Source organism: Tympanuchus pallidicinctus, unplaced genomic scaffold, assembly GCF_026119805.1.
Source record: "Tympanuchus pallidicinctus isolate F22 unplaced genomic scaffold, pur_lepc_1.0 scaffold3, whole genome shotgun sequence".
Lineage (NCBI taxonomy): Eukaryota > Metazoa > Chordata > Aves > Galliformes > Phasianidae > Tympanuchus > Tympanuchus pallidicinctus.
In genome coordinates, this window is record NW_026294747.1 from 17,455,946 (window position 1) to 17,469,631 (window position 13,686).

Sequence of the window (13,686 nt, forward strand, 5' to 3'; positions counted from 1 at the left end):
TGCATCATATAACCTCAGCAGTCTGGACAACTGTTACATGGAGAAATAGGAGGGAGTACCTCCTTTTAAAGGCAGGGAGAAAGACAGTGAGCTGGGATCAGAGTGTAATGCATGACATATAACACGCTTTGGTGGGATGGGGGCTGTGGAGGCTCCCATCTATGTGACACATAGCATATACAAAAACAATGATTTCAGTCTGCTTGACCTCTTCCTGAGGTCAGGACCGTGCCTGTACTCCCAGAAATGCTGGAAGTAGTGGTGGCTGGATGTTAGATTAGAAAAAAATTAAAAGGGAATGAGAGATTCAAAGGACAAATCAGCAGGCTGGTGATCTACACTTGGAAGGGTTTTTCAGCAGCAACAAATAATTTTTTCAGGATAAATAAATGATGTTAAATTATACATTTGACAAGGTACATTTAAAAGTGAAAACACAGAGGTCATGTTTAATTTCACTACTGCAGATAGGCTGGACCAGGCTCTGAGCAACCTGATCTAGCTATGGATGTCCCTGTTCACTGCAGGGGAGTTGGACTAGATGACCTTTAAAGGTCCCTTCCAACTCTGATGATTCTATGATTCTATGATATTCTAAAGAGATGTAAGAGCCAGTTTACCAAACAGAAAATGTTATAATACAAAAGATTATGCATAAAGAAAGAAAACTTATCAAATATTATCTTTTTCATAAGAGAAGACATGTTAAGAGGAAATAAGGCCAGTCAGCTTTCAGTTTTCTTGTTTCTGAGAAAGAAACAGCTACAATGATAGTTGGTTTTGTACCAGAGTCCCACTAAGTAGGCTAATGTACTGAAGTCCTAATGTACTGGAATTACCAGAAATATATAAATAAAAACAAAGTAGACATACCCTTTCACTTACATAAATAATGCAATTGTAAGGTTGTCATCTCTTCCTGCCTCTTCAATCTAATAAATCTTGTTTTGCTTTCATTCAACACGGACTGCATCCAATAACAGATGCTTTCTCACACTCTTGCAAGCTTTTCTGAGTTAAGATTGTATCATAATTGACTGAACAATTATTTCAGCAACATTATGTAGAAGATGGTGCAGAAAATAGTCTTTTAACTTTAAAAGCTGATCATGTAATTGGCAGGACACACATAAGAAGTTACGAAAAAATTAACAGCTTAGAGATTCCCTGAGAAACAATCTTGCTGCATATCAGCATGTTTCCCAGGCTATGCAGTGCATGTAAACTACACTGCCCCAGGCAGACTGTAGGAGATTATCCAAATGGAAGATGTCTGGTCAAGTATCAGGGAATAAGCAAAAAGAAGTGCTGCTCAAAATTACATCAACAAGCTTATTCCCTAACTGGCTAAATTATTTCTATTCAAATCTATACATACATTCACAATGAAACACAGAGAGAAATAGCCTAGGAAATAAAACCTTATGTCTAATTGGTTAAATTGGAACAATTAAAAATTGACACCCTTCAATGAGGGCCATCCATAAATTCTGTTGCATATTATTATGTTATGAAATTATTTATATTTTCAACTAATCCTGAAAACACAAAAAGCGAGGTAGCACAAAAACAATTTCCCTTACAAACTTAATAACAAAGTTAGGGCAAGAAATAATATACATGTTCTTTAGGACTACCATGTGTTACTAAAGAGAAATAAGGAAACCAGTAAACCAGACAAAACAAGGCATCCTACTGAATTAGCAGTCTTCAGGACTGCAAAACATTTTCTCTGTTTATTCATTTTTGTCAAAGAAGAGAATATCTGGCAATGAAAAAAAAAACAAAAAAGAAAAATATTTTCAAACATCATCTCATTAAAAAAGATGTGGAATGTCAGAAAAAGTTCAAGTAGTTTCAACTGTCTTGAGATCCCTAAAAAGATCTAGCTTAAATATTCAGGAAGCATTTACTCAGAAGGTATTTTCCATAGTATGACAAAAACTTGACTGCAAAAAGATATAGCTTGTTGAGAACTCCAAAGAGAAGGCTGTCAACATAGACACAGGAACACCAGCCTATGAGATTGAGATATAAACAGAGTAACAGCAACAGTGAGAAATATTGTGAGCAGTGTGAAATGCAGTGTGAAATATTACACTCATTATGAAGCAGCATGCTTCAAAGCCTATCCCTTTATCAAGCCTCATCTGTAATTTGACAACAAATGGTCTTCTCTTCCTTTTAAAGAGATTGTATAGTACGAGATCAATTTTCCCTGAAATTCTGACATTAATAACACGATATTAAAATCAGATTGTTCATAATATATTAAAATAAATTTCTTCAGTGAAGCCTAGGTTCTTAAAGCAAATTGCCAAACCATTGTACATGGAATGGAAAACATAACGGGAACTTAATTTTGATAAATAATCTAGTTTGGAAGAAAAGCTGTATGCTTTACTGAAATGTTGGTGAAGTTACATAAATTTAGCATAATAGAAAGAGGAGCTCCAAGTCACTGTAGGGGACTGAATCTGTTCAATATGGAAGACATTTTCAGTTACTGAAAAGTAAAGCTTGAAACAGTTATTTGAACCATTTGAAAAGAAAAATAACATCCTTGCCAATCACTATGCTCATACAAATGCTTAGTGAGTTGTTTTGCTCTATATACTGTAGGAAGCACAGGAATATTCTTTAGGAAAAATCAGAACAATTCACAAATGGATTCAAAAGTATTAGATAGCAAGATTCAGATCCAATTTTCCATTATTCATTATTACAGGTTTTAGACAAGACAAAATAGGGTTTTTTTTTTAGTTATAATTCAGTTAATGCAGGAATTAGCTAATACAAATGCTGTAATCTGTACTATGGAGAAGATCAGATTGCACGATCACATTAAACTTCTTTCAGCTTTAGAATCTGTGATCTATAAAATTCAGTCAGAAATCACTGAACAAATTTCACATCCCATATGAACTCAAAAATACCTTCTTCTTAAATTCTCTAGCCTTGATTTGACATACTCTGGCCTTGCCCCCAAAGGCATTCCAGGGCAGGATAAGACGCCCATTTTTATCCCGAAGAGTGTCTGGGAAAGGTGGGTTCCCAAGGGACAGGTTGCCCACTTTCCTCTTCTAGTGCCTCCAAGAGGAGCTGTAAGGACTTTGCACAAGATCTGGCCATGAGCTGGAACAATTCAGCCAAGTACATCAAATTAGTTCTGCATTTTAGTGAAAACAGAACTGTAACTTCAAGTTTGGAAACATTAGTTGAAAATTTCAGCATTTGAGAGCTCTGGGGTTTTTGTATTGCTGTCTTCTTCTAACATGATCCTTGACCTGTTATTTTACCTCAATGAAATTATCCTTTAATGTATTTCATAAGAATTGTTCTACTACTTGATTACTCGAGTACTACTCTTTCTTAAAAAAGAAATTAACTCTTGTCCATTTGGTAATGCTTGATATCCAAAAATACATTCCTCTTTTATCTCCAGACAGAACAATTATACAATTATACCTGGCATATTCTCAAATCATTTTTCCTTTTCATTATGTTTAAAGGCTTTTTTTGCTTTTTTTTCCCCTAACATGATATTATCAATACTATTTGTCTTGATTTTTAATTCATCAGTTTGCATTAGTCCTTCATATAAACTATGATTTTATTTCTGGCTACACTACTTCAGAAGCTTCAAACCAGTGAAGGGTTTTAAAAAGCAACATCAAAAAACCACTGTTGGAGAAAGGATTCTGCTCCATAATGAAGCACATGCAGGTATGTTAAATAATAATAAATAAATAAATAAATAAATAAATAAATAAAAAGCCACAATTTCCAAACTGCTGACACCAACCTGGCGGGAGCAGAGAAGGCGAGCAGCATTTCTCCTAATCAGGAGGCTGGCAGACTAGGAGCCAGCTAGAAGCCAGTCTGGGGGAATATACTTCCAAGTACTTGGGTCTGAGCATAACAAATGGGAGAAGACCCAAATTTGAACCCCCTCTTTCTATCCATCCTTCCTGTGCTATCCTTCCTGACTTCTCCACAAGGGAAGATGCAGATAAGTCAGCCAGCACTGTGTGACCATCACTCACTGTTCAAACCACAAAGCTCTTGCATGAAAAGAAAACTGTTGACACTATCAGTATTCAAGATAGCTTGATATTCTTCTGATAGTTTTTCTGCTCAAATACAGGGCTCTTCTTCCTCAATCTCAAATAACTCTAAGAGGAGCAGCTGTAGCAATTATTCCCTAACAGATATGTAGGAAGGACAGACTATGGAGCAGTTTGCAAAACCAGAACACAGCATTCTGAAACCTACAGTACTTACATTAACTGTTCCATATCATTGCTCTCCCTTCCTGCTCAGAACTTAAGAGGAAGCCTCAAAAATCACAGCCTATGACCAAGTAATAATAGCAATCTACAATACTCTGCTTTGGCTGCAATTTCGTATCAGACAGTTTAGAAGCTCTGATCTACAAAGCCCATAAAAGCAACAAATATGCTAATATGCACAGAACTGCACTGAAGTTCAAAAGCCAAAAAGAACAATCCGCTTCTGAAAATGAGGTTTAAACTTTGAAATAAAACTAAACAACTACGGCACTATTTTGTGCTAATATATATGCAGAAAACAATTTACCTGCGATCAAAGGGAAAAAGAAAATTACTGTAAGTTTTTCAAGCTCTGTCCTACATTTCAGTATGTAATTACATTAAGAGATAACAATTCCCAGTTTTCCAATTTGTTTGCTCCTGCATAACCAAGACTGAGCATATGACATTCCATTTCTTGTAACTCTTTGAAAAAAAAAAAGATAAATAATAGCAACAAATTTATTTCCACACCATTTACTGTTTGTTTGGTGAAACTGATATCAGAAGTGATTAAGGTCAAAAAATCTTCCTATGGACATGAGGAATATTATTAATTTAATTACTAGATATTAAAATTAAGACTACTATTTAAAATAAACTACAAAGGCAAACACAGCATTACAGGAATTTGGCAGTCCACCCAAAATAAGAATTTTAAATGTGGGTAATGAGGATCTCAGTACCACTGCTATCCTGATTACACTAATATTAATCCCCTTTCTGTGTTAAAATACCCAATAGCATATGAAACAGGTTAATGTTACTTCTCTTCAAATAACAAATATACAGGGCTGTAATACACGCTTGTGTCCCTTTTTCTTCTATTAAGTAACATGAGCTAAAATTAGAACTAGTCGTAGTGTGCTGCTGACAGTTTGTAGATTTTTTAAGTCTTTTGATTTACTGCCCTTTCTTGTTTCTGCTTTTATCTTTCTTGGTATGATTTCTCTTAATGTGAGAGGTATTTTGCAGACATCTGATTTATGAAAATCAGAAGTTCTAAAAAGGTTCTCAAAATCAAAATAAAAACATAAAAAAGCAGAATATTCATCATGCTGGCTAGCATTTAAGAAAAACATTTTCAGCTGGAAAAAAAGAAATCAAGAATGCTGACCTCAATTACTCTGATCTAAGAAAATGGGCCAAAAAAGCAGTTTTACCAAAAACCTACTTGTATTTTTGTCTTTTAAAAGACCTGTTATGCTTCTACAATAAAATGCATTTTTCTTAAGCTACGTACAGTCACAATTCCTATAAAAATAAATACTTATGTTTGAAAAATGTTTTACATGAAAGCAATTGCCTTGTGTGGAATACATATATTTTAAATTATAAGCCTACTGTATTAGCAGACTTTCAATATTTAAAAAGAAAATCCATGTGAAAGCACAGACAAACCATCACATACACATATCTCTGCATAATTATAGAGGAATACTGACTTGAAGCCTAGCAACAGTATCCAAGTATTAGTTAGTCTGCTAATCAACTACCAAAAACTCACACATCAGCTCAATATGTTTCATTTTTCAAAAGCAAAAGCGAACAAAAATAAAGCAAAAGATTCCTCTATTGCTTCTAGCTTCCAAGCTGCTGAAGGACAAGATGCGCAATATAAAACAAACCTTGTTCACTTGAAGAAGAACAACCCATGTCATTTAATCCATGTGAAAATTCATCTCATCACAAAGAACCAAGGCAAAAGACAGATTTAAAAATAGGTTATCCAAGTCAAAGGATTATCAACTTGAAACACACTTAAGATCTCCATATCTGTATCTAATGAAAGCTTCAATATTCTTACATATGTGATTGTGTTTTGTACCTCCATCCTATAGAAGCCATAGTAAATTCTGTATAGCAAAATCTTCCTAAATCTGCTGTGCTCATTTACTCACAGACAGCTGCAGGCTGGATGAAAACAAACAGGGATTAACTTTTCTATTCCTCACATTTTCTAATCCATTACTTTCTCTTAGTTTGCAATAAATAAATACATGAAGATAAATGAATTATAAATGTACAGAAACTATTTATTATTTTTAAGTTTGCAAAGGGGTGTGGTTACTTTAAAGTGATGTGTAACTGTACCCAGCAGGGCTATGGGTAACATCTTCCTCAGCGCAGACAAGAAGATGGAGCAATAGTCTAAAAGCTGCAAGGTAGTTCTGGGTTCTAAAGACTCTCGTAATTAGTGATAATTAGAATAAGCTGCTTTGATGTTGTTACTATTCCTTAAATGACTAAGTTAGGGACATGATGAATTGAAATTATCTGAAAGGCTATGCTAGTCTTTCATACTGTCTGTAAAACAAGTTAAGTACCATTTGATTATAGGTTTTTCTTGCTTTATGAAAAATATCAATTTATTTTGTTTCCAATAGAGTTACTTTAAAAATGATAGGGCAATTTCCATTTACCTTTTGAACATCTGTCAAGAAAGCAAAAGGGATTCCCTGATATTTAGTATACCATTAAATAAATAAATACAGTGAAATCTGGATCCATTTTTTAATCTCTTACTGACACTTTTTTTCTCTGCCCTGAATACTCTATCTTTTAGATATGATTTGGTCTTACAAAAAGCACCATTCCTTTCAGATAAAACTGGTGTGAACTTCTCCTGTTAATGACAGCGTGGTGTCTTCTACTGTACTAAGTGCCAGGAATTATTTGTAAATCTTTTTCTCAAAACTCAAGTTTGCTGGGAGGCATGAGGGCTTAGATCCAAAAAGGAATATAAGAAATTAAAGTGCAACTTTGTCAGAACGTTTAATGTGCTGTAAATCAGAGTTATGAACATAGTAAGTGGGTTTGGATTCTGAGTCTCTGAGTCTTCCGTGGCTTAATCCCTCAATTCATTACAAGTTTCATCCACTAAATCTACCAAGAACTAGAGGGCTTCACCAAGGCTGTGATGGGCAGCAGGCTTTCTCCAGACTAAAGAAATTACAAAGAGGGCAATCCAGGCATGTGCTCTTCAACCATGAGCTCTAACCTCTCCTGGCAGTTATGAAATCCTAAAAGATCCTGTAGGTCTCAAAACACCCTTTGCCTATTCAACTGAACAGCCTCTATAGGACAATTTTATGCAGCTAAGAATTTCCTGGCAAAATCTCCTGTCTTGTTTTCACAGCACTAGGTAGATACTTACTCTGGCAACATCTGAGTAACGCAAACAGCCACCACACACTCTAGAAGAACATTCTTCTCTTTGAGTCTGACATCACATACTTTAGTAACACAGGTCACCATTTTTGCCTTTTATGGCTCTAAAATAGGCATTATTAAATTTTCTTTTTACAGCGTAGTGTCAAGTATTGCAGTTACTGCAGAAAAGCTTATCTCATATTTGCCTATTTTTTCATTATTTCAACAAATTTGTCTGATATAAGTGCTTCGTAATTAAATAAAAAAGAGCATTCTCTGTGGGAATCGATCCATAGAAACTTCTGAACTCTCAGTTCTGCTGAACAGTTCTGCTCTAAATTATTTTCTACTGTTAGAGAATACCTAGATAGTTTTCCACTTGTGCAACTTCTCCAACATCTTCAACAATAAAGACAGTCATAGCACTACAGTTTGTTATCAATCCAGGCAAGAGAAAAAAAAAAGGCTTCCATGAGATCAGTCTCCTCTTAACTGAGTAATTCTAGACTTTGTGTTTGGCATAAAACGTAACCTACTCTAAAAGCCAATGAAGATATATCTGGCAGGCAAAGGTTGAATGTCTAATGAGTAATAATACACCGAGCACTTAAGCATGCAAATATATTTACGTAGAGTTCTCACAGACTACCGCTAGGAGGTGCAGTGCTGTTGCTGCTGGCATACTGCAGCCACCTCCCGTTACTGCACAGGCAGTGATGTCCTCCTGTGGAAAGACTGAGATATGATCTGTGCCACGGAAGCAGCTCATTCATGGCAACACACGGCACAGGACCATGAATCATAAGCATTACATTACTGCTGTAACATCCTTATAATTGCCGTTTTGGCTACATTACTCGAAACAGCTTTGTGACTACTGAGAAACTGGAAGACACCCACACAATACCTTCTGCATTGAAAGTACAAATGACTTCCTACTGCAGTAGTTTGGGACAATAAATTTATCAAAGAATAAAGTTAATTAGCACGTACCAAAACAGATGGACGCTGATAATGAAGTCTTCATTGTTTAAGATTAGAGATTTCAATACAATATTTTTCATATTAGATGCATTAGCTTGAGAAATGTAAAAACTCTTTTCTATTGCCAGACTAAAATACTGCTCTTGAAACTGCAAAGTTAGGTCCAGCCTCCAGTCATGCTCATCAATTAAAATTTTCCCACAGTTAAGATGACATACCTAGGAAAGTAGGTAGATTTTTCTGAAAAAATATTATTGTCATTTCTACTACTTAGGCACATATTAGACTTCCATTTATAAAGTAACTACATGGAAAGACATTGAAAGGAGATTGCAAAAAGTTAAAATATTGTATCAAAAATCTTCCAAGAGCAATGCAGAGTTTCTTCTCTGATGCATCACTAACCCCTCCTGTGAATGACAGCTATTGTGAATAATCATGAACATCGCTGGCAAGTTTACTGTTAAATGTTTGAACACCTCATCATCTACCTGCTAAAACTTCCACAGGCAAAGGAGACCTACCAAAGTTGCATATATTCCAAAGAATTTCCCAAAGCTGTAACTTGTTGACTGTTAAATGGACCTAAAATAATAACAGCAAGGTTTAATGAACTGGTTCAATGTCAGAGTTCAATAACTAATCCAAAATACTCTGAGAGATGAAGATGAAAAGTTTCTCAAGGTACTTCATATTATTCATTGTCTTTTCTTCTTGAAGATAGTTCTCTAGCTCTTTGCTATTAGTTCCCACTTTGTTGCTTCTGTGCTCAGAGAAGGTGCATTAATCAAAGGATTTATTTTAGAATAGATCCAAAACTACAGGAATAAATAAAGAATAAAGGCAAGTAAGATACGTAAAAGTCAAGCTGTTGAAGTTTAAATGCTGACATGATACTGCATATTCATCACCACAATAGCTGTCAGCTTTTCTGCTCAGGACACTGTTCTTTGATTCTTCTATTTATCTTTAAATTAAAAAAAAAAACCAAAAACACTAGACGTTTTGATGTTTACTGGTGTTTCTTTTATTTTATTTAGTATTTTTTCAGGTAATAAATCTTAAGGGATGATATCTGACTAAATCAAATCAGTAGAGAGAAACAGCATGAACTAATGCTTGCTCTTTAGGACAAACCTACTAATTTAAATATCATACACAATCAATAAACAAATTGAAAAAAAGTGAGTGACAAAAGAACCAGTATTTCCATTTTTCATTAGGAAAGTGAAGGCATGGGAAAAATCAGGAGAAGCTTCTCATAGAAGCTTTTTTTTTTATTTAATAGAAATCACAAAGTGAGTTTAGTCATGAACATTAAACTCTGTTAACACATGAGTCATGTGACTCATTTTTTTTTTCTGAACTGAATTTCATCCATCTGATATTTAACTATATTACAATCTCTCTTGTATAGTAACTCAGAAATGGCATCAATCAGAGGAAAGGAAAAATAGCACAAAACTGAAGTCAGAAAAATAACAACATCAAGGTCAGTATGGTTTCATGCAAACCATCTTAAAGTCTACTGTCAATAGGAGCAATGTAAGCATTACTTAAATTTTACAATTTCTCATATTGAAACTGGAGCAATTAATTCCGTCGTTAGATTTTTTAATTTTATTGTACTTAACTATTTTTAAGAGAAAAAAAAAAAAAAAAAAAAAAACAGGAAGACATAAAACATAATATTGTGCACTATTTGCAGTACTTGTTCTGCACTGGCTGTATAGGCAAGTCAAAGTACCAAGAACTAGCACAGCAGAAACAAATGGGACCATTTGAATCTAACCAATCATTTCCGTTTATTTCAAGATCTTCACAAAGTTCTAAAACCACTAATCATATGTAAATATAAACAAGATGTTCACTGCATTAGGCATAGCTGGTTCATTTTTATGTTAATTTTTTACGTCAAACTATTTATAAAGACAGAAGGAAGAAGATATATGGAACGGAGCTATCCTACTTGTCTGGAAAAAGCCTTCCAAGCTTGCAATGAACCGCAGAAACAAGACACTTATGCAAAACTTCCACAAAATTTCCTGAGTTATCTCAATGCATACTATAAGGAATTAAAAGTATCACAGTGATAATAAATTTCATATGATGAATTTTCAAATATATCCCTACAGAGCACGGGCAACTGGGAAGGGAAAGGGAAGAGAGACTTTAATGTAGAGCAATACTTTCTCAGACCTGAACTGTGTTTGAGTTGGCTCAGAATAATACTAACAAGTCACGAACACACATCATGGAGTTAAATTAGTGCAGGCAACTATACAGACTCTTCTATTTCAGAACAAATGCCTTTCTTAGTGCAACAATTTTTCTGTGGGACTTTAATTGGTTTCAGTTAAAGTATTTTAATTAATCTGTGTAAGGAATCACTTTATTTAAATTATCTTTATTTTAATGGCGGAACTCACTAAGTGAAAAGATCTTTAAAAATCCTGAAGGTTTATCTTGAGGGCCCTCAGTGCCTGTCATTTGGAACAGCTGTAGGCTTCATGCAGTCTCACACACCAACCTCCGTGAAAGGAAAAGTTTTTATGGACATGGACAGACAGTTTTTGCCATATATGTATACAGTTCCAGGAAAGCATCCTTATTTTCCTCTGACCAATTATTCCCACATGAGAACTGCTTTAGCCTGATGCTAAAGTTCAAAATAGCTAGCAATTTAGCTCTGCTGGGCATGACCATGTATATTTAATCCATTAGAAACTGGCTCGTTCATACTCAAAACATCTGCAACTGTTGCATTTCCTATCAAATTTTCTTTTTCTGAGTATATTTTGAAAACATTTCATCTTTTTTTTTTCCTACCTGCATTATGTAAAAGAAAGTTACTTTTAAATTCTCCCTGAAACACCATCACCAGGGTACCTCATAGGCATATCTAACATTAAATCATATTTAACATTTTTGTAAAATCTTGGTTCAAACACGAATAGCTTATTTTCAGTGTTTTAAAATATTTTGCTTACCAATATCAGCTTCCCTGTGATTCTTGATATATTCAGCAAGCTCAAAATTTCCTGCTATTATAGCCACCTGAAGGATTGTAAAATAGTTAAAATTAATATCTTGTCATAATTCATTAAGTAGAAAACATGCAAGTTATACTTCTAATAAACATCAGACATTTCATTTTGTAAAATTGATTGTTTATTTCGTGCACATCTCTACTTCCATTCTTCAATTGTTGCACACAATGCATTGTGGAAGCAACATTATGAAATGATATTACAATCTATGTGAAAAAGCAGATCAAGTCTCCCAGTTGCCCATTAAATAAGGTTGCTGTGATCATGGGTGTCTCTCAGGCAACTGCTCTATGACCTGTGGAGCTTTTCATGTTGTGGCATTCAAAAGCAGCATCCCCAGTACTCTCAGGGCTATACTGGTCTGGAGAATTGTATAATCATAGGTTCTGAGAGAGATACTAAGACATTATTTTCCCTTTATTGATCCTCCTTGTTCCTTAACTGAACATTGATTCAGAAGCTGCACTGCAGTGTACGTGGGATAACCAGGAAAGAAGTACCCGAAACTACAATAAGTCCGGTATCACTAAGACAGCAAAGATGACTACAAAAGAGAAACTTCAATAGCTTATGCATATGTAAATACAGTGTTTATTAAATTACACTTCTGGTAGAAAAAATTATTATTATCTTTTTAATTTATTTTCTAATTGTAAAACGTGGATGTGTGACAGACTATTGCAAGTCCTCATCTAAATGATCTTAATAAGAGAAATATCTCCACAGGATAGGAAGAACGATTTGCTTATGCTACTGCTATTTCCTCTCTTCTTCCTCTCCTGTTTTACTGCGAATCTCCATGAACTCCCTTTCCTTCACTTATTTTGAAGCTTTCTTTTCTCCCAGGGTCACTGCATCTTTCTTAATGCTGGTAGAAGTGATACACTCAGCTCACTTTTCTCATCAGAGCTTCTGCATATACAGAGTGAATCATAGAATCATTAAGGTTGGAGAAGACTACTAAGATCATCTAGTCCAGCTGTCAATCCATCACCAACCACCACACCTACTAAATGACACAACTAAGCACCAAATGTACACATATCTTGAACACTTCCAGGGATGGTGACTCTACCATTTCCCTAGGCAGCCTGTTCCAGTGTCTTACCACTCCTGAGAAAGAATTTGTCCAAATATCCAACCCTAATGCAGGCTGGGAAAAAGAAAATAAAAATCTTACTTAAGGACTTCCTTGGATACAGCGCTACAGTCAATCATAAGAATAATTTAAAATCAGGGGAAAAGTCTGAGTTGACGACCAAGAAAAATTGTCAGCTGGTCTGAACCATTCAACTAATATCAGACATGAAGAGTAATGAAAAGAATGACATATTCTTAGAGAGGTGTATGAGGTACAATTAATACAAGTAACATTTTTTAATGTAAGAAGTCTAAGGTTATACTTCTCTTACTGCAGAAAATTTCCTTAAAGAGTAAGTTCTATTTACTATTAACAGACACAAAATAATATGGAAGCTGTCAAAAATGAAGACTTTATACACTCATGACAAGATACAGTTAGAAAATCTCAACTATTATGTAGGTAAGAGTTTCCAAATCTGTTTTAAATGGTAAGCTTAGAGGAGGCTTAAATCATAAGCCACATTTCGGACATCTACTTCATTTCAAAATAAAAAAATTATACAAATTCTCTGCGCTTTTCATTCAGCATGCCTCATTTTATACACTGTATCTCTTTCTGCATTAGTGAATCTTGTGTAGGCCTTAGGCTTATTATATATCCTATTAGAACACTGGAACAAGTCTCATTAATGTGCAGTCCTGTGATGAGTATTCGCAGCAGGAATGGTGAACTGTCTAAGAAAAGAGAACTCATTACAAAACTCCTAAATAAAGCTAGATGGGAATAATTGATAGATTATCGCGTTCTCTGCTCTACAGTCCTTCTGGTGAGCTCACTTTAAGGCATTTACACCTAAGACTCTCATTGAATTAGTCCTTATGCCACAAGTTATCACTCACAAAACATTTCTGGAAATCCCTGCAGAATAACCCAGATATAAAAAAAATGCTTTCAAATACACTGAAGTAGTCTCGGACTTATCTCACAGTCTTAAGCAAGCAGCAGTTGGTTTAAGGAGAGACAGGCTGATGCAGTTCAGGTTGTAAAATTTACGGGCTAGGAAATATAACCATGCCTCCAAAGA

The 13,686-nt window shown here is 34.8% G+C and overlaps 1 protein-coding gene across 6 annotated transcripts in view; it reads right to left on the minus strand.

The window, feature by feature from the left end:
• SHANK2 (SH3 and multiple ankyrin repeat domains 2) overlaps positions 1–13,686 on the minus strand; it is a 334,008-nt gene that overhangs the window by 244,806 nt on the left and 75,516 nt on the right. For all 6 annotated transcript variants that reach the window (XM_052693113.1, XM_052693116.1, XM_052693111.1 and 3 more), the window contains one exon: positions 11,459–11,525. In XM_052693113.1, coding sequence (XP_052549073.1) covers positions 11,459–11,525 — 67 coding nt within the window. The remainder of the gene's footprint in view (positions 1–11,458; positions 11,526–13,686) is intronic.